The sequence below is a fragment of the Manis javanica genome, chromosome 8 (genome assembly GCF_040802235.1).
Source record: "Manis javanica isolate MJ-LG chromosome 8, MJ_LKY, whole genome shotgun sequence".
Taxonomy (NCBI): domain Eukaryota; kingdom Metazoa; phylum Chordata; class Mammalia; order Pholidota; family Manidae; genus Manis; species Manis javanica.
The window spans coordinates 125,151,801-125,172,616 of record NC_133163.1 but is presented as its reverse complement, the minus strand read 5'-3'; the positions used below and the strand labels follow the sequence as shown (position 1 = coordinate 125,172,616).

The following is a 20,816-nucleotide window of genomic DNA, read 5'->3' as shown; positions in this document are numbered from 1 at the left end:
AAGCAAGATGATATATCACTTCATAAATACTGGAATGACTAAAATGAAAAACAAAATACTGCTAATACCAAGTGCAGACAAGGATGTAGAACAACTGGATCTCTTATACTTTGCTGGAGGGAATGAAAAATGGTATGGCCACTCCAGAAAAGTCTTTGATAGTTTCATGTAAATTAAACATACACTCCTCATATAACCCAGCAATCACACTCCTGAGTATTTATCTAGAGAAATAAAAACTTTTGTTCACACAAAATCCTATACTTGAATGTTTATAGCAGCTCTATTCATAATTGCCAAAAACTGGCAACGACTTACAGGTGCTTCAACATCCACATGATAGAATGCTGCTCAGCCAAACAAGAGCGAGTCATTGGTACCCTTGACATTGCAGATGGACCTCAAAGGCATTATGCTAAATAAAAGAAGCGTCCCTCCAAAATTTAATACTAAATGATTCACTTAAATGGCATTCTTGTTCTTGAAAAGACTAAAGTGATAGAGAAAATATCAGTCGTTGCCAAGACTAGGGGTGGAGGGAGGCATGACCATAAAGGAGTAGCAGAAGAGCACTTTTAAGTGATGGGTCTTTTCTGTATCTTGAACACACAAATGTATCAAGGTGTTAAAATTCATAGAATTATACATAGAAAGTCAATTTTGTTGTATAATTCTGTGCAGGTTCCTGGACCCAAGTCCAGTGTGTGGGTGTGTGGGTGTGGGTGTGGGTGGTTTCCCATGCATGACACCAAGCAATTCTCAAACACCAGCAGAGTGTCTGAGAATTCTGACACAACTGACTTCCGACACTATTTGCCTGGAGACAGCACCAGATCCCCCAGGTTAGGGGTTCAGTCCTACAGGAGCACCCTCACTCCTCCAGATTCCAGTTGTTTTGGGTGATGGGTCTTTCCAGTGCTTACCTGTGCTTCTGACCCACAGGATACAGATTGGAGATTCCAAGGAACTACCTCTTAGGTTCCGTTAATTTGCTAGAGTCACTGACAAAACTCAGGAATAACACTTCTGTTTACTGATTTAACAAAGGATACTGCAAGTTATCAGCCAGATGAAGGCATACATAGGGCAAGGTCCCCAATAAAGGAGCTTCTGTCCTGGTGGGGCTTGAGGCCACGCTTGGTGGCACTTGGAAGGGTTCTGTTCCCCAAGCATGAAAACTCTCTCAGACAGGGAAGCAGGATGCAAAATGGAGCAAAATGTTCTTCTTGTGGATTTTTACAGCATAGTCATGAGTGAAGTCATTAGCCAGTGGCTGATCTAACCTCCAGCCCTTCTTCCCTCCCAGGAGGTTGGGGGCTGAAAGTTTCTACCCTCTAATCACATGGTTGAACCCTGGCAACCAGCCCCCGACTTTGGGTCAGGGTTTAAGAGTCTTCCTATTAACATAACAAGACACTCATTTCACCTTTATGGCTCTGAAGCATTTTCAGGAACTGTGGATGAAGACCATCTATACCTGAGAAATACATATTTTGGCCATCTGATAATAATTTTATTATAGAATTTTTTTAAAAGTCCACCTCCATGTCACATATATTTTGAAAGCCTACAACAGGCCAGGCACTAGGCAAAATATAGTATGTGGGGGGACCAATTAGAGCACCTGTGGGGGAGATGCCCCCAAACCCAGCTGTGACATAGAGCAGACTGTGACCAGGGATATGGAGTGTGGAGGAGAGAGCCATGCCTTTCAGGTGTGGAGCCAAGTATGGCTGCTCAGACGAGGGGCATCAGAGCTTGAAAGAGGAATAAGAGCGAGCCATTATTTGATTCAAAAAAAACATTTATTGAGCACCTACTATAAGCCAGGCTCTGTCTTAGGCCCTGGGAATACTGCAGGGAATACCAGGTCCCTACTCTCACAGAGCTCAGACTCTAGTGGGTAAGAGGAGGACAATGAACATGCCACTAAATAAGGGCATCAGGTACTGATGGGTGCTGCAGGGAGGTGGTCGAGACATGTGGCCATGGGAGGAGAACACTTTAGAATAAGTGACTGGAGGGGGTTACAGTGGAACACAGGAGGGATTGGAGTGGAGTACTGAGTGATGTGGCCTTGGGAAGAGTGTAGGAGGCTCTTGGGAAGGTTTGAGAAGGTACAGTGCATGCAAAGGCTATAAGCTGGGAAGGATTTGGGCATGTATGAGGGGCTGAAAGAGGCCTGTGAGCCTCAGGGACGAGGGGTGGTGGGAATGGGTGGGGAGATGGAAAAGAGGTAGGCCGGGGTGCAGGCAAGATGCATGGCACATGTGAGATGCTGCTTTGGTGCTCGTCCTCCCCAGCTGGGGAGGAAAACTAGCCAGAAACAAACTGTCCAAAGCCCCCTCCTGCTGGGGTTTCCTGGGGCTCCTCCAAGGCCTTCAGGGAGTTCAGTCTGGGACCCCCATCCTTGCCTCTGCCTCAGCCATGGCTGCTGGCCTCATTTATTTAGGGGCTCATCAGCCATAGGAAGGAAGCAGCAAACTGCCCACCTGACCACTCACATCATCTCACTTCACAAATCCAGGGGCCCCCGGACACAGGGCAGCTTAGGGCCCCTCAGAAGGTGTATGGGTCTGGAAGAGGGGAGGTAGGAAGAGCCCCACAGTGCCGAGCACACACACAACCACAAACACCCACAGGAACAGCCGATCCACCACCATAGCCATGTATTTCCAGTCTTCAACAACCTGTGGGCAGAAAGAGGGGCCAGTTACAGGCACTGAACGCTGGGATCCTCCTGTACTTTCCCCTGAACTGGGCCCCCTCTCTCTGGCCAGGGACCTTACAGGCCACTCAGAACTTGCTGGGGACCTCTGTGCCTCTCAGGTCCTCAATCTACCCCCTTGTGGCCACCACTGTGGCACTGCAGAGTCACTGGGAACACAGGCTATACAGCAAAGTTAGGAATGGAAGGAGTTACCAGTATCACACATTATGATTTGAAAAACACATCTTATAAATAAGGGGACAAGGCCCCTTCTCTTATTTTCCCCCTAGGCCTTCTGCTGGAGCTGGCTTCCCACAAAGGACGATTCGGGACCCACCTGGACGTGTTGCTGCTTAATTTGCTCATTTCCATAGCGGCACTGTCTGCTCGTTCCTATGATCGAGACCCAGCCCCTCCTGCTGCCTCACAGCTCTCTTTCTCTCCCTTTCATCTTCTCAGAGGTGGTTGTGGGGTGCGAGGTTCGTAGAAAGCTGGTTGCCCTTCACAGGTACCACCACAGATGTGCCCACCTTCTCTGTGCCCTGAGAGTGAGCCAGCACCTTGGTCTCCCCCCACCACACCCTGGACGGTCTGGATTCCCCTGCTGCCCTTTCCTGGTGCAAAGTGGCCAGATCAGAACTAAGCAGAGGCTCTGGAGTTGGAAATTTGGGCAGCAACAGGCCAGCTGATGTCAGTGACCCAATTTGTCAGGGCTCCATCGACGGCGTGTATCTATCTTCCAGGGTAATCCTGTGCCCGTCGGTCCCCTCACCCCCAGCCAAACAACTGCGGCCTGTCCCTGAGATGCAGCAGGCATGCCCAGCTCTGCGTGCTGAGCGCTCCTCGGCTGTCCTGGGTTTCTTTCCGACAGCCTGACAGCACTCATTTCAAATGACTTTTTTTGATGTGTGTGTGCCTTTTCTCTTTTTATATTTTTGTGATATGCTATTTATAGTGACCAGCTAATCACCAGGAGGGTGAAAGTGCTGTGGATGAGAAACCCAGCTTGGGCTGGTTTAGCAGACAAGATCTGGAAGGAAAGAAAGCCTCTTTTTCCAGCTAGATATGAGAAAGTTATCAGTCAAGAAGTCCACAGTTTTCTCAGCACAGGGCAAGAAAGTTTAGAGACATCAGAAAGATCCAAATATAAGGAGCTTGGTCCTGCTCTGGGCTAGCTACGTGACACTGGGCAAGCCAGCGGGCCTCTCTGAACCTACCTCTCCCTATTGTAAAATGCGGTTTGAGTAAGTGCCACTTCACAGAGGGTTCCTGGGAGGGTTAGCAATAATATGTCAGGTCCTGGCTGGGCAGCTGATGTATGGTTGCAGCTCAATTAACACTGGCAATTATAATAATGGTGGGTCCTGCCTAAGCTGCTTTCCACAAGAGGCTTTTAATTAATTGAGTCAGAAAGAGCAGGAGACCTGCGACTGCCAAGACATTTAGAAGAGAGAGCTCAGAGGGGGTGCCAGCTCATATGGGGGAGCAAGAGACCAGTGTTTCTCAGCCTGCATGTGCACACAAGCCCCTGGGGATCTGGTGCTGCTGGTCTGAGCACCACACCCCGAGGAGCCACGGTGTGGAGGAGCTTGTGTCCTAAATTCTATTTGTTAGCAATTCTCTTTTCTCTTTTCCACAGCATGATTTTGGAGCTTTTCTGCCCTGCTCTTTTCTCTCTGTGCTAACTAATGGAATCCCAGCATTTTCCCTGGAGAAGGCGGCTAGTGAAGAGTAACGGTGGAAGGACGGGAACAAGGAGACAGCACTCTTTTCCATTCAGCTGCATGCCATAAACACCTGTTCAAAGAATCTGATCTGATAAGGCGCTGGAATGAGAACACTTGCAAGACCATGAAGCTTGCTCTCCTGACCACTATGGGGATGTGTGTGGAAATTGCTGTTACCATCACATTCTGTTGAGCTAATTATGAAATTGTCCTTTGAAGTGCAGTTATTTCAGATACCTTAACTCTGGCACTCATTACTTTGTCCTGTGAAAGTAACTTAACCTTTAAAAAGAAATCTGTAATTATAGTCAGCCTACTTGATAATTTATTGCCTTGGTGGCAGTATTTTAATTGATGTTTCCAAATTCCTAAAAGCCATAAAGGTAACGTATGGCTTCCTTGGCAAGCCTATGGGGATGGAGCAGTTTGCCTTTGGCGCCTCAGCCCACACGTGTCCCTAAATTTTCCAGCCCTCTGACAGCCTCCCACTTCAGGTGCCTGCATTTCCTTTCTTCTCTGCCCCAGGGCTTTCTCCAGCATGCTCCAGTTGGCTGGCATAACCAGGAGTGCAGGGGCAACCAGGAGTGCAGGGGCGTTAATGCAGGAGGGATGGATGCATTCCAACCATGGGGGATGGGCGTTGACAGGTGAATACCCCTGCCTCACTCCCAGAGTGGGATTCTGAGGCTTGTTCCCCTGCGTCCTCAGAGGGCCATTTCAGTTTGGGATTCCTTATTCAAACCAAGAGTTTGAGAGCCTCTGTCTCATATGAATTAACTGTGGGAAACGGGAAGCTTGTGGGCAGGGGCAGCAGCTTGGCTATCAACTTACACTCTGCTCTTGGTCATCACTCTTCATGTGCTGGGCGATGAGGCTGACACCCTCTAGAGCCTCCTGCACATCCTGCTGGAACCTCCCAGAAGACCTCAGCCGAAAATCCCTGGGAATACCCGCCAAGTCGGAACCAACTGGAGACCTGAGAGCTGCAGTGGCAGGATTCACAAAGTACGTGGAGTTCCCATAGAGGTTGGAAGGGCTGGCAGGTCCCATGGCCACGGTAGTGGTGGTGGCTCTGGACTTAGTCAGGAGAGACTGGCTGGGCTGGGGGGCCCCAGAGGGGCAGCTGTCAGGACGCTTCATGAAGAGGAAGGTGGGCAGTTTGTGTAGGAAGCAGTGCTTGACCCAGGGAGCCATGGTGTGGGTGCTGGGTGAGCGGTGGTGCACGTTGAGCACACAGACAGTGGTGACAATAGAGAAGGTGACCAGCACCATGGTGAACATGAGGTACTTGCCGATGAGCGGCACATCAAGGGAAGTGGGCGGCACGATCTTGGAGATGAGCAGCAGGAAGACTGTAAGCGCCAGCAGCACGGAGATGCACAGCGTCATCTTCTCACCGCAGTCAGATGGCAGGTAGAAAACAAGGATAGCCAGCGAGGTGATGAGCACACAGGGGATGATGAGGTTGATGGTGTAGAAGAGTGGCTTGCGCTTGATAATGAAGTCGTAAGTCACATCCACGTAACTGGGGTCTTGTGGGTTCACTGTCCTTCGCCCTGGAAGGGCCACTATGTCCCATTCACCACTGGGGGTAAAGTCATCCATGCTGGCTGTCGGTGACTTGAGGACCATATCAATCTCTGTATGGTCATAGGTCCAAGAGCGGAACTTGAGGGTACAGTTCTGCTGGTCAAAGGGGAAGTGCTTTACCTCAATCTTGCAGGCACTCTTATAGATGGCAGGGGGCAGCCACAGGATGCTGCCATTGGAGCAGACCATCACATTGGTGTAGAGAGACACCTCGTAGGTCCCATCAGCGCTGGGAGTGGGGGCAGGGCATGGAGAGAGCATCATGAAATCCACAGACAAGGCCTGACCACCCACTCTCAGAACTCACCAAAAAGCCCTTCAGTATTATTTCTCACCCTTCCAAACTCTCCCTTCCCCATCCCATGCCCTCACTGCAAAGGCCTGCTTTACTTGGTAGAGCAAGCCTTCCAATGAAGCAGCCTAAAAGCTTCTCATGTTTGGTTCATTTAAGCCTCACAATAGTTCAATGAGGTAGGTTTTATTATTACCCTCATTTTACAGATGGGAAAACCAAGGCTCAGAGACATTAAATGACTTCTTCAAAATCAGAAAACTAGTAAACAATACAGCTGAAATTTGAACTCAGGTCTGTTGTCCCTAACATACTCATAATCATTTCATGCTGCTGTTGATATAACTACAACCCATGAAGAGTTTCTTTAGCTCCCTCCACCTACCTAAGATATTTATGCACAGTAACTCATTGCTACCAATACCCCAAACAGAAAAAGCAACTGAGGGTCCAAAAGACAGTATGGAGGACAAAAAGAGCACTGGACTCCGGGTCAGGATGCTGGCCCTGGTGCCAGCTGTGCTAGAGAGTAAGTTAGCAAAGGCCTCCCCATCTCTGGGTCCCTGATTCCCCAACTGCACCTGAGTGTGCTGACACTGCTCGTTTCTAATTCCTCTTTTAGCCTGATGGCCTGAAAGTCTAAGTGAAGCACAGATGAGGACTGAGGTTGAACTCACGACCTGAGGAGCCCAGAGGCTTGGCCCGCTGCCCTGGCCCTCACCACCTTAGCCAACCCTGCCACTCACTTGTTGTAAAGCACAATATCAGGCAGCCAGATGCGCTTTGCAGGGATCCTCAGGATGTTTACACCCTCATAACGGGAGCTGTTCCAGGCCAGACGGTAGTCAGTCCATTCCTGAGCAGATAGGTAATGCCGCTTCATTTGTAGGTCCCTCAGCACCAGGAGGCAACCCTAGAGGAAAGTCCTTCTGGGCCAGGGATCCATCAGGGCGCTTACCTGTTTCAGCCAGACGTTGGTGGTCATAATCTGTTCTCGCTCATTCTGAGGAGGAAAGTGGGGCTATCAGTTCAATGGGTAGGAGGAGCCCTCACACACAGATCTCACTTTGTCACACAAAAGGCTCTGAGCTCCAGGGACATGTGACCAACTGCTGGCCCAACATCTCTTGTGTGGCTCAATGGTGTTTTACACCCAGGGTGTCTGAGACAAAGCTCATGATTTTCACACAAACCTGGTCCTCCGTTGGCACCCCCAGCCATAGAATTCCACATGCCAGAAATCTGGGAGTTTTCTCTGACACCTCACTTTCTGATCCATTAGTAGGTCCTATGGATTGTATTTCTTACAAGTATCTCAAATTTGTCTGCTTTCCTTCATCTCCATGGCACCCTCACCTGTCCCCTGGCCTACTGGTCTTCCTGCTCCGCCCTAGCCTTTAGTCTATTCTCTGCAGAGTGGCCGGGGTGCTGAAAAACACAAAGCTCCTGTCACAGTGATCCAGCCCACCCTAATCCATTTCTCTCTAGACCATTGCAAGACCCTCCCATTGGTCTATGTCCATTGTGCACCACCCGCATCCCCAACACACACACATCTATTCTTCCTATGCAGCTGAATAAACTTCCCAAAATTCCTGCCACTTTCCCCCTCAGTTCTATCCCTCCATGGGTCACTTCTGTGGCTTTCTTTAGATATATAATAAAAATCTGACTCCTTCACAGGGTCTGCAAGGCCTTGCCAACTTTCCCAGCTTCATTTCACCACCCTCTTTCCCTTTATTCTGTGCTCTGTCCTTGCAGCCTCCATCCCCTCGCCACCTTCAGTTCTCTGCATCTTGTGTTCTCAGTCTGTACACTTTCCCTGCCTCCTCTTCAGCGAAATAACTTCCAGCATCTTGATCTCAGCTTTAGTCACTTCTTCAAGGAAACTTTCCTGAACCCTCAACTAAGTGAGCATATCAGTAGGATAAGGTTCAGCTGCCAGTAACAGTCAGCCAGAGTAACACTGGCTTAAATAAAGTTTGCAGTTCAGACATATACGGTGTTTTCTTCTACAAAGTCTTCAGAGACACACATTCCTTCCAGCTTTCTTCCCTACCACACCTAGAGTGCAGTCTTATTAGCACGGTCCAAGACGATTGTTGTAGCTCCAGCCATTATGTCCCCAGACTGTTGAGGGAAAGGTGGGAAGAAGAGAGAGAAGGATGTATGCCAATTGTCTTTTTTTTATTAGAGTATTTAAGCCATTTACATTTAATGTAGTTATGATATGTTTGCTTTAAACCTATCATCGGTTTTCTGTTTATTTCTTTTTCTCATTTTTCTTGCCTTACTTCAGATTATGTTATTCCATTTCTTCCAATATTAACCTGGAAACTACAATATGCATATTCTTAACTTTTTAGAATCTAATACCAATTAGTACTTTTACCATTTCTTGAACAAGGCAAGAACTTTAGAACATTTCAATTCCATCTATCCCCTCCTGACTTTTGGGTGATTGTTGTCATGTATTTAATTCTACATGTAATTAAAACCTTGCAAGATATTTTTATTGTTTTATACTGTCAATATCAATTTAAATTAATCTTTACACTTACTTTTTGTTTTGCTTCATTCTTTCCTACATTTCTGTGTTTCCATCTGGGATTATATTCCTTATGGTTAGATTTTATTTATTTTCTATTTCTTGTCTGAAAATATTTTATTAAACCTTCATTTCTGAGGTTTATTTTCACTGGTTATCTAATTCTAGGTTTGTGGGTTTTTTCTTACAGCAGTTTTAAAATGTCATTCAGTGTTCCGGCTTCCATTTTCAGCTGTTAGTTTTATCGTTGCTTCTGTCTTTCTTTTCCCTCTGACTACTTTGAAGATTTTCTCTTTGTCTTAGGTTGTTAAGAGTTTTAATATGAATTACCTGGGTATGATTTTCTCTGTACTTACCTCTCACAGTATTCACAGAACCTTGGAATCTGTAGTTTTATGTCTTTGGTCAGTGTTTGTTCTTTTGGTGGTGTCCTTTGCTCTACAGAAGCTTTTCAGCTTGATATAGTCCCACTTGTTCATTTTAGTTTTTGTTTCCCTTGCCCAGGGAGATATGTTCATGATGAGGTTGCTCATGTTTATGTCCAAGAGATTTTTGCCTTTGTTTTTTTCTAAGAGTTTTATGGTTTCATGACTTACATTCAGGTCTTTGATCCATTTTGAATTTACTTTTGTGTATGGGGTTAGACAATGATCCAGTTTCATTCTCTTACATGTAGCTGTCCAGTTTTGCCAACACCAGCTGTTGAAGAGGCTTTCATTTCATGGGTGGACATTTTTGTCCAGCTTTTCTAACTGTTCTTGTGAAAAGTTTAATCTGCAACATGCTACTTGGCCATTGCTGAAAGCTGAAAACCATCTGTCTCTAAAAAATTTTTTAAGTTGTAATTTACATAGTTGTAAATGCCTAGATATTAGTGTACAGTCTGATCAGCTTTAACAAATGTATTATTCATGAACCCCCTTCCTTTTAAGAGAAAGAACATTTCTATCACCCAGAAAGCTCTCTTTTGCCTTAGTCCTGTCCCTCACTCCCCTTCTGTCACTTAGCAGCTGATGTTTACATGCCTGAGGACATTGGTTCAAGTCACTGGCCTCCTCAAAGAGCTGCTTCTGAAGGCCTGCTTGACTTACCCAGCACAAACACCTTGTCTACTTCCTAGAAACTTCCATATTCAAAGTGGTTATACCCATAACTCTCCCTCCTTGAAAACCAAGCCCTGACATACAGAAGAGGGAAAAAAATCCTAAAACTTAGTATCTGTTCTAAATTCAGCTTTAAGGATAATAACAACTCATAGAGGCACACTCACATGCATGGGGGCTGGAGGCTGTACCCTATCCTCCTTCTGGTAACTTCTGCATGGGGCCCACAGTGCAGATCTGGCACTGGCAGCCTTAGCCTAGAATCTTGGCCAGAGTGCCTGGCTGTTCACCCTCACCAGGACAGCAGCTGGGCTCACCCCATTAAGCAAAAACCCCTTGGCTAGACAGTAATTCTCAGTAACCAGCCTGGGCATAGCCTGGCCAGAAGCCCTTATTTCTTCCAGTCGACCTACAGAGGGGAGAGGGACAGGAGCACAAGCTCTTCATTCCTTGAGAGGTCTTGGTTGGAGGGGCTGGGTTTATGGGGGCCAGTTGTGCTAGGGAGAGGGGCAGTGGGTAAGAAGGCAGCCACCTGACTAGAAGAGGCTCAGTCAGCTCATTTACCTCCTTCTGCATGGCTGGACAGAAAACCCTACATGCTCCTCATATAAACTCCCCTCAGTGCTGCTGCCGAGGGCAGGGCTCCAGCCCAATGCATAGGGGTGTGGGAAGGGCCACATGGGGAAAGTCAACAATGGGCCATGGCTCCTCAGACATCCATACCTCAGAGAAACCAAAGGGAAGAAGGGGAACTCCCTGGCACCTCAGCTTTCCTCAGCACCCCCACCCCTGCCCCACATCCACACACTGAGACCTGACAACCCTGCTGTGAACTCTGCAGTCCATTCCTCCCTTCCGTACCTTCAGCAACTGCCCTTATTTGTCCAGACCCTCACCCACATGGCTCTACTGGGGCAGCAGTTGCCTCTGGTCCTGCCCCTATTCCTGGACATCTGGATCCATTAGTTTACTGCAACCTAGCTCCTCTCTCCTCCAACAAGTAGGGTGTATGTGAGGCCATCTGTTGAGTAGGCTGGGGAAGATAATAGGATAGAGCTGTGAAGACAGGGAGAAGTTAATGGCCATGTTGGGAGCCTACCTGTGTATGGCAGGCTAATTGGTTGCCTACCCAGTGACCATTCCCCCTCACATCTTTACTAACAAAATCATGACTTTGTTAGATACTGGATACTCATGAACCTCACGGACCCTTCCCCACCCCCCTTGACATGTAATGATGAGTCTCAGCCAACCATGGGAATTCCATTCCTCCAGCCAATGACTGCTTAAGGCTTAGGCATGAGCTGCAGCCCTGGCATCTGAGATGTGGGGATTATCTAGAGGGCAGGCCTCTGGGAAAGTTTTCCTTGTACTTGAAAAGGGGTCCAAGAAGGGATTTGCCATTTCCTGCTGCAGACATTATTATGTGAAGATTTTATGTTTGGAGCTGTGTCTGCCATCTTAGGATGAAGGCAGAAAAAACAAGAGAATCACAGAGTCCCGACACCGACAACGACCTAGACTCCTGACGCCAGCGAACTACTGCATTAACCCGCACTGAAACGACTGGGCTGTTCTCTCGTTATGTGAATACATAATACTCTCCTTACTTGCTTTAACCTCTTGTAGTTGGATGTTCTGGTAGTTGAAGCCAAAGCATTTTAATCAATATTGAGATCATGGATTTGTAGGTGGCTCCAAACTGTGGCGCTAGTGTGCACAGAGTGGGGCAGGACAAAGAGAAGTAAATGAGCAAAGGCACAGACAGCATTTTTGGAATGAAAGAATCAAAGCCTATTAGAGGCAATCAAAACCCTTAAGGATTTGGCAAATTCCTTAATTTATGTATATGGAAAAAGATGAGACGAGCAATCTGGGATCTTGTCTAAGCAATGCCAGAAGTAAAACCCAAACCACCCAACTCCCAGCCCTACACACTGAATGACCACTGCCTGTCCCCAGACCTGGCTGGGGCACTGGAAACCTGCCTTTAGCACAACTGCCCCTGCACCTACCACGCTGATGAGCTGGGCTAGGGAGAGCTGCAGCTGGATGGAGATGAGCGGGGAGGAGCCGGTGGCTGGACGGATCAAGTTGTTGTAGCGGGTTTTGTTCAGAAGGTCGTCCATGAGCTTCTCCTCAGCATTGGCCACGTGACAGTCCCCTGGGAAAACATAGATGTGCTGGGCCCTCGCTCAGCTGACCCTTACTGATGGCAGTGAAGGGGAGCGCAGTAAGGATGCCCTCAGGGCCAGTGGGAGCAGCTGAAGTGCTGGCAGGGCTGCTTCTCCCTGCGGATTTCAAGTTAAATAAATCCAAGGCAGAGCTTGGCTCTCTCCTCCCATGTCCTACCTCTTTCTCCTGTTCCCTCTAGCAATGAACGGCACACCACACTCTAGACATCCTCCAGAAACTGGAGTGGCCAACCAGTCCTATTCTGCTTTCCAAGTCTCCCAGGCTGTCCTCCCTCCCGTGCCCCTAGCCCTGCTCCCAGCTTACTAACCTGCCCTCTCCTCCAGCGGCCTCCTTGCTGGTCTCTCCACCCCCACTCTACCCCGACATCATGCACCATGCAATGCCAGAGTAGTCTTCCTCCAGCAAGCTAGACCAGAGCCCACAACCTCTCAGAGCTGTAGGCAAAGTGCAAACCCAAATGATCTGCATGGCATCCAAAGCCCTTTACCCCTGGTACCAGCTTATCTTCCTTAACCTGATCTTTCCTCCCTCTCTACCTCTACACCCAGACACTATACATTCTGTCCATATCCAGCTGTTTTCCTGACCCCATGTAGCCTTCACTATCTTACTTCTAAGTCTTTGAACACACTCCTGCCAGGATTGTCCCAAGGCCACCAGCCATCAAATATCTGAGTGACTGTGTTTTGCAAAAAAACAGAAATGGCCTCAGAAAGCTTCCAGTATAGAGGAGAAGAGGTATTACTCTAATGTGGATTTTGTGTGCAGAGCAGGTGGTGCTTTCACTTAGAAGAGAACAGGAGTAGGCTAGGGGGAACTGACTGGGTTCAGACTCAGACCTACCGAGAATACCCAATGCCAGTTGGCTCCTGGTCTAGAGCTTAAAGGAGTGGTCTTGGCTCAGAGCCTCATTCAAGACCCAACAAATGCAGCCTTCTTCGGGGAACCTGACCTAGCCAGGGGCCCCCTGAGTTCAAAGCCCCAGATCTCTTGCCAAGTGGTGTTTGGGTCCATATCGCATTTGCCTCACACATCTGGGAGTGAAGGTGAGGTTCAGGGACTCAATCTTATTTACTCTGGTGTCTTCAGGAAGAATGTGTGTGTCTTGAAAAGAGGTAGACTCAGAGGAAGGTCAAGGACAGCTAAGCAGGAAGGCCCAGCAGCAAGGAGAGAGATGAGGATGCACAGAGGAAACAGTGTAGGGGCAGGAGAACAGGAGGGAGGAGAATGAGGGAGTAAGGAAGGCTGAAGGGTGGGGGTTGGGTGGCAGAGAGGGGCTGCTAGCTCACCAGGCCTAGGACTCAGACTACAACCTCCTCTGAAGAGGACTTCCCGGTGTCTTAGCTAACCCCTCCCTGTGGGTGGGGTCAGAGAGCCCAGATTGTGAATTGCCCAACCAACGAGTCTGAAGTGGACTCCTGGGTGGGTGCTGGGATAGACAAATGGCCATAGGGAGCAGTGCCACCCTGCCTGCTTTATGCACTTTCCAAGTCGCTGCCTATCTGGAGCAGATGAAATATTTAGTGCCTTGTGAAAGATGCTGCAGGCGCACCTACTGCCTGCTGTCCCTCCCCCAGACTGCCCATGCTGTCCAGAAGGGGTCCTTTGGATGCTTGGCCTAGATTCTGAGCCCTGCCTCTCACACCTTGGACCTCCTTGAATACTCTGGCTGCCAGTCTGTAGCCCCAGGTTATAGATGGGTCCCTCCCACAGGCCCTCTTCAGTGTGTATATTTTGATTGACTCATTATTTCAGAAGGAAAGGTATGACTTGCCCAAGGCCATCTGGCATGTCTGTGGCAGCTCTGGGGTTAGAATCTGCAGCTCCTGGCCTCCAGCTGTGCCATTCTAGGGGAGGCTGGATCTCCCATTTCTGTAGCCCCAGGGGGCTGGTTGATCTGGGTTCCTGAGAAGTCAGGGCTGCTCTGCAGGCTGTGGGGGCTTGTGTTCCGGCTCTGAGCCCAGCTGCGATGCTCAGGCTGCTCACCTTTGCAACAGTCTTGCCTCTCTGGCATTCAGCTGACCCCGAAGGACATAATCCCATCTTAGTACCAGCTATGGGCTCCAGAGTTAGGGGTTCCCAAAACCTTAAACCATTTAGCTTAATTCCCCATTTTCAGCTGGGGAAACTGAAACCAAGGAGGGGAAGGAATTTACTCAAAGAGCTTCAGCAAGTCAGAGACAGAGCCAGGTCTAGGGGCTTCTTGCAGACAGAGGCCCTCCCCCAACCCCCGTGCCTTCTTTGGTACTTCTTGCTGACTTACTCTAAGGAGGCTGCCGCTACAGAGGCTGAGTCGGTGTCCAGAGGAGACAAGTATGTGCTCACGACTATGCCTGTGTTTGTACTTGTATGTGTGACTGTGTGGGCTAGGGGTGGGGATGACCAGGAGGGCTGCTATAGGCTGGAATGCACTCCTACTTCCCCAAAAAGGTGGTGGGGAAAAGCCCGGACAACACACATTGAGGGTTTTCATCTGCTGCTTTACGCCTGCAAGGTCTGCTAGGTTCAAAAGACAAGGGACATGCCCTGACAAGGATGGTCCAGAATGGGTGGAAGCTTCTGGGGTGCAAATGAGGGGTCACATCTCAGGTAAACAGAGAGGCTACCACTAGGGGTCAGTCATGATCCAATGAATCTGATGAGGAGTGGGCTCCACCTGCCTTTTGTCCGGGGCCTTGCCTTCCTAAGCCTTCTCTGGAAAAACTGCTCCCCAGCAGAAAGGGGTTATCCAAGAGGAACCCATAACTGGAATTCTAAACTATGTGAGTGTCTGTACAGTTTCAAAAAGCATAGTGACCTTAAAATCTATATTGGAGAAATGGAAAGATAATACCTATTGGTTTAGGTTACAAACTACAGAAGGTAAAGGTCAACAGAATCTTCCTGGCAAGTGGGCATCCAAAAGGTAAACTGATTTTCAGTTAGGGTTTGTGAATCTTTTAACTGAGGAAGGGAACAGAAGATTTGTGTTTATTAAAAGGCAGCTATGAGTTAAAAAAAAAAAAAAGTTAAGGTTTTCACAGTTTACAGAAAGCTTACCATATATTTTCTGTAGCTTCTCCAGTCATTTGTAAGTATCACCTGGATGCTTGTATAAATGCATATTCCCAGGCTCTGTTTCCAGAGCCAGGACACACACACACAGTGCAGACACCACCTCTGGTGAGAGCTCCACTTCCCTGTAGGAACTTCTATGTCCCCACCACTCCTACTTCCAGCAGCCCCTGTGGTGTGTCTCTGTCCAAGGAAGATGTAGCCTGGTCCTCTAGGTTGACTAGGGCTCAGAGGACAAGCTTGGGCCAGAGGGTAGGAGCTGAAAGAGTCCTTGGAATTCAGGTGGGGAAACTGAGGCACAGAGAAGGCAACCCTCACCATACCTGGCCTCTGCCTGGGAAGGACTGATTGGGTTTCATTTCCAGGTGTCAGGGACTGGCAGGCTGCACTTCACGAGCCCCGCCCTCGGCCAAGCTGGCTGTCCCGCCCCTGCAGCCCCCAAGGGTGGATGACCAGAAGCAGTGGTACATTAAGGGTGTGTTTTCTTAGGAGACCCGGTCTCACACTACAGAACATTCCAGGCTGGCGATTTGGGCAAGCCGCATCCCCGCAAGGCTGTTGCCCGATTTCAACAAAAGCGATGTGTCCTTTCTCCAAGACAGAGCAGCGTGTTTGCTCCCTGGTGTCCAGACCTCTCGGGGGAAGAACCTGTCACTACCCGGAGTCGGGGCCTCTCGGCGTCCCTTCGCGCTGGGGCTGAGCAGTGCTGCCTGCAGAGGCGAGTCCATCGAGCCCCACCGCCCAGCCCAAAGGCGCGCGCCACGGAGGGAGGCCCTGGCACCCGTGCAGAGAGGTGGTCCACACCCCAAACCTCGCAGACCCACTTATCCGGGCCCGCCCCTCGCACGTAGGCTCGTCTCGCCCACACCCTCTTCCGGCCGGGCAACCTCGGGCCACTCCCCCGAGCGCAGGGCACCCTCCCTTCCTTCCCACCTGTGGCCAGTCCCGTCGGGCGCTGCCTTACCCAGGCGCCCCTCCCTCCTGCCCCGAAAAGAACTCACCGCGCCTGCAAACGGCAATCAAGGAGAAAAGGACCAGGGAGCGCGCGCTGCTCATGGCTAGCGGGGGCCGGGGAGGCAACCGCGGCGAGCTCAGCTGTGGGGCCACCCGGGCGTCGGCGAGCCGGGCACAGGAGAGTGGGAGCTGGTGGCGCCCTCGGAGGTCTGAAGGAGACTCTGGCAGCGGACACTAGGACCGGGCGGGAGCCCCGCCAAGCACCGCAGGGGCGGCAGCTGCACCCTCCGCCCACTCGGGACGGACGGGGCTGACTGTTCGGGACCAAGCAAGCGCCGTCGCCGGGTGGCTGGCCTCAGTACTTACCCACCTCCTCGGGCCTCCCCGTTTTCCTCCAAGGGAGGCGAGCCTGACCGCTCCTGAACCGGTTCCGTTGGGGAGGTTGAGGCAGACGCAGTGCTCGACTGTTCCGAAAGTGCTGAACTCCGGCGGGGAGGTTCCTGGGCTTTGCCTGACATGTGAATTCACGACTCAGAATGTCTTTCAGAAAATGATCTCAAGTCCATACCCATGGGGTTTGCTGAAAAAAAGGAGCACTGCAGGGAATGGGGAGCAGGCCAGCTGGAGCGGATCACAGCCATCTGCAGACACTGGGGGAGGAGACATTCAGGGAAAGTGTGTGGAACGGGGGAGGGTGAAATAGCTCAGGATCTCTTTACCTGGCTTGGAGGACTGTAAAAGGGAGCAAAGTTCAAGTGAGAGGATAGGGCCGGAGTGGGCTGTCTGTGTCCTTCCCTTTGTGCCTTCCAACCTGTGCTGACCAGAGGCATCTCAGATGCCTCAAGGGAACAAGCAATCTGAAAGAAGACCACCTGGAATCAGTGCCGTTGGTTACAATCAATACTATTCTCGTGGGGATTGGGGACCTCACAGGACAGGTATGAGCACCGGGGCAGCTCTATTTCTGGCCCTGGCCAGAGCTGGTGCCCCAGTGTGGGATCTAAAGGGTCTCTGGCAGATTCCTGTAGCCCATGGCATTCTGTCACCCTCTCCCACAGTCCCTACTTCCCTGTTTGGGCCCCAACAGCAAATCTAACAACTGGAAGAAGTGGAAGGTAAGGATCTTGGGGAGTGATTACCTAAAATAGACAGTTTTGTCACCTTTTCTCCAGGATGCTCAGTATTGTTTTTTTTTTTTTTTTTTTGAGAGGGCATCTCTCATATTTATTGATCAAATGGTTGTTAAAAACAATGAAATTCTGTACTGGAGACTCAATGCACAATCATTAATCAACCCCAAGCCTAATTCTCAACAGTCTCCAATCTTCTGAAGCATAACGAACAAGTTCTTACATGGTGAACAAGGTCTTACATAGTGAATAAGTTCTTACATGGTGAACAGTGCAAGGGCAGTCATCACAGAAATTTTCGGTTTTGATGACGCATCATGAACTATAATCAATCAAGTCAGATATGATTATTGATTTGATTTTTATACTTGATTTATATGTGAATCCCACATTTCTCCCTTATTTGATTTTATTTTTTTTTAAATAAAATGCTGAAGTGGTAGGTAGATGTGACATAAAGGTAGAAAACATAATTTAGTGCTGTAAGAGGGCAAATGTAGATGATCAGGTGTGTGCCTATGGACTAAGTATTAATCCAAGCTAGACAAGGGCAACAAAACATCCACGGATGCAGAAGATTTCTCTCAAAACAGGGGTGGGGTGGGGGTGGCGGTGAGGTTCTAAGCCTCACCTCTATTGATTCCCAATTTCTCACCTGATGGCCCCCCTGCGACTGTGCCTGTCTTAGGTTGTTCCTCCCTTGAGGAATCTTACCCGTCTCTGGCTAACCAGCCGTCTTCCGGGACCATACAGGGAAATGTAAAGTTGGTAAGTGACAGAGAAGCAATATTCTTTGAAAAGGTTAGCTTTTTACTTCTTTGCATATTTATGCCCTGTGGCTTCTATGCCCAGCATTTGTCTTGAGGCATCTTTACCACTTGGAAGAATTATGATACTCGGTAATTTTCGATATTAGGCACGAATTCTACTAAAGGGCTGTAATTAGGAAGGAAGAAGAAAAGCTTTAGGAGTAGCAGACGGAAGAAAACATGGGAAGATTATTTCTTTGACATAACTTCTTGTAGAGTAACATAAGCATGTATAGGTTTTAACAAACTACTAATTAAATTGTGTACACACATTAACAGAATAGGAATACAGATACATAACAAAAGCAGACCTACAATTACCAGCCATATCCAGTGAAACCAAGAAAACCAGTTAGGTACCTAGGCATTTCTGAAAACTTATCAATAATATGATGGATATTGTCTAACTGAATTTGAATAGTTTGAGAAAAATCAGACAAATTAAAACAACACATTCCTGGGAACTGTTCACATCCCATATGTTCTTTTAACAGTAGATAGTCTATAGTCGCACGATTTTGGAGCACTGCAACTTACACTTCTCCTAATTCTTGGTTGAGTTCCGACAATATAGATCCAGTCAAATTTGTTGTTTTACTGCATGCACAGGCCAGCTTAGATATCTCCTTCTTCATTCCAGTGGCAAGTCTAGGAACCGGCAGGCTGAATGCAGATACAACTGCAACAGCGCCAGGATCTTTGTTGAAGATTTTTGATGATCATCTTCTGGAATTACTCTTCCAGAGGATGTTGATGTTGTAAGTTCTTCTTCATATCATATTTTAGTTCATTTTCTGGGTAGCCAAATTAGGCTTTGATCCTCTGTATAAACACAAACAAACTCTTTGCCCACACTTTGATATGACCTTTATACCATTGTGAAGAACCTATTGGAGATCACCACACAGGAACTGCTTTTTTTTTTAAGAGAAAGAAATATTATCAGAAAAATGTACTTCCATAGCTGATCATCTGACACCCTTTAAAAGATCAAAATTAAGGATATGTAAAGCATGCATTAATTGTTGATTTGCAGTTAATTTTATCCTATCAGGGAGTAATCCCCCCTTTTTTGTTATCATTAATCTACAATTACATGAAGATTATTATGTTTACTAGGCTCTCCCATACACCAAGTACCCCCCACAAACCCCATTATAGTCACTGTTCATTAGCATAGCAAAGTGTTGTAGAATCACTACTTGTCTTCTCTGTGTTGCACAGCCCTCCCCTTTCCCCCACCCCCACATTATACATGCAAATCATAATACCCCCTTTCTTCTTCCCCGCCCTTATCCCTCCCGACCCTCCCATTCTCCTCTGTCTCTTTCCCTTTGGTAACTGTTAGTCCATTCTTGGGTTCTGTGATTCTGCTGCTGTTTTGTTCCTTCAGTTTTTTTCATTGTTCTTACACTCCACAGATGAGTGAAATCATTTGATACTTGTCTTTCTCTGCTTGGCTTATTTCACTGAGCATAATACCCTCTAGCTCCATCCATGTTTGTTGCAAATGGTAGGATTTGTTTTCTTCTTATGGCTGAATAATATTCCATTGTGTATATGTACCAAATCTTCTTTATCCATTCATCTACTGATGGACACTTAGGTTGCTTCCACTTCTTGCCTATTGTAATAGTGCTGCGATAAACATAGTGGTGCATCTGTCTTTTTCAAACTGGAGTGCTGCATTCTTAGGGTAAATTCCTAGAAGTGGAATTCCTGGGTCAAATGGTAAGTCTATTTTGAGCATTTTGAGGAACCTCCATACTGTTTTCCACAATGGTTGAACTAATTTACATTCCCACCAGCAGTGTAGCAGGGTTCCCCTTTCTCTGCAACCTCACCAACATTTGTTGCTGTTTGTCTTTTGGATGGTAGCCATCCTTACTAATGTAAGGTGATTTCTCATTGTGGCTTTAATTTGCATTTCTCTGATAGCTAGCAATGTGGAGCATCTTTTCATGTGTCTGTTGGCCATCTGAATTTTTTTTTGGAGAACTGTCTGTTCAGTTCCTCTGCCCATTTTTTAATTGGATTATTTGCTTTTTGTTTATTGAGGTGCGTGAGCTCTTTATATATTTTGGATGTCAACCCTTTGTCAGATCTGTCACTTATGAATATATTCTCCCATACTGTAGGGTACCTTTTTGTTCTATTGATGGTGTCCTTTGCTGTACAGAAGCTTTTCAGCTTCATATAGTCCCACTTGTTCATTTTTGCTTTTGTTTTTTGTGCCTGGAGAGATATGTTCATGAAGAAGTTGCTAATGTTTATGTCCAAGAGATTTTTGCCTATGTTTTATCTAAGAGTTTTATGGTTTCATGACTTACATTCAGATCTTTGATCCATTTTGAATTTACTTTTGTGTATGGGGTTAGACAATGGTCCAGTTTCATTCTCTTACATGTAGCTGTCCAGTTTTGCCAGCACCATCTGTTGAAGAGACTGTCATTTCCCCACTGTATGTCTATGGCTCCTTTATCAAATTTTACTTGACCATATATCTTTGGGTTAATGCCTGGAGTCTCTAATCTGTTCCACTGGTCTGTAGGTCTGTTCTTGTGCCAGTCCCAAACTGTCTTGATTACTATGGCTTTGTACCGGAGCTTGAAGTTGGGGAGTGAGAAACCCCCCTACTTTATTCTTCTTTCTCAGGATTGCTTTGGCTATTCAGAGTCTTTGGTGTTTACATATGAATTTTTG

At 47.8% G+C, this 20,816-nt stretch overlaps 1 protein-coding gene across 2 annotated transcripts; it reads right to left on the bottom strand.

Moving 5' to 3' along the window:
• Positions 1-1,789: 1,789 nt before the first annotated feature.
• Positions 1,790-17,293, bottom strand: CHRNB4 (cholinergic receptor nicotinic beta 4 subunit). 2 transcript variants are annotated; one of them, XM_073212242.1, is made up of 6 exons: positions 16,541-17,293; positions 11,986-12,134; positions 7,278-7,322; positions 7,066-7,175; positions 5,269-6,256; positions 1,790-2,690 (listed from the first exon to the last, which is right to left on the bottom strand). In XM_073212242.1, the coding sequence occupies exons 2-6, from the start codon at positions 12,097-12,099 to the stop codon at positions 2,550-2,552; spliced, it is 1,398 nt and encodes a 465-aa protein (XP_073068343.1). In that variant the 5' UTR covers positions 12,100-12,134; positions 16,541-17,293; the 3' UTR covers positions 1,790-2,549. The 2 variants fall into 2 exon arrangements, with proteins under 2 accessions (XP_073068343.1, XP_017516844.1); XM_017661355.3 differs by lacking the exon at positions 16,541-17,293 and adding an exon at positions 16,222-16,533.
• Between the last annotated feature and the right edge of the window lie 3,523 nt (positions 17,294-20,816).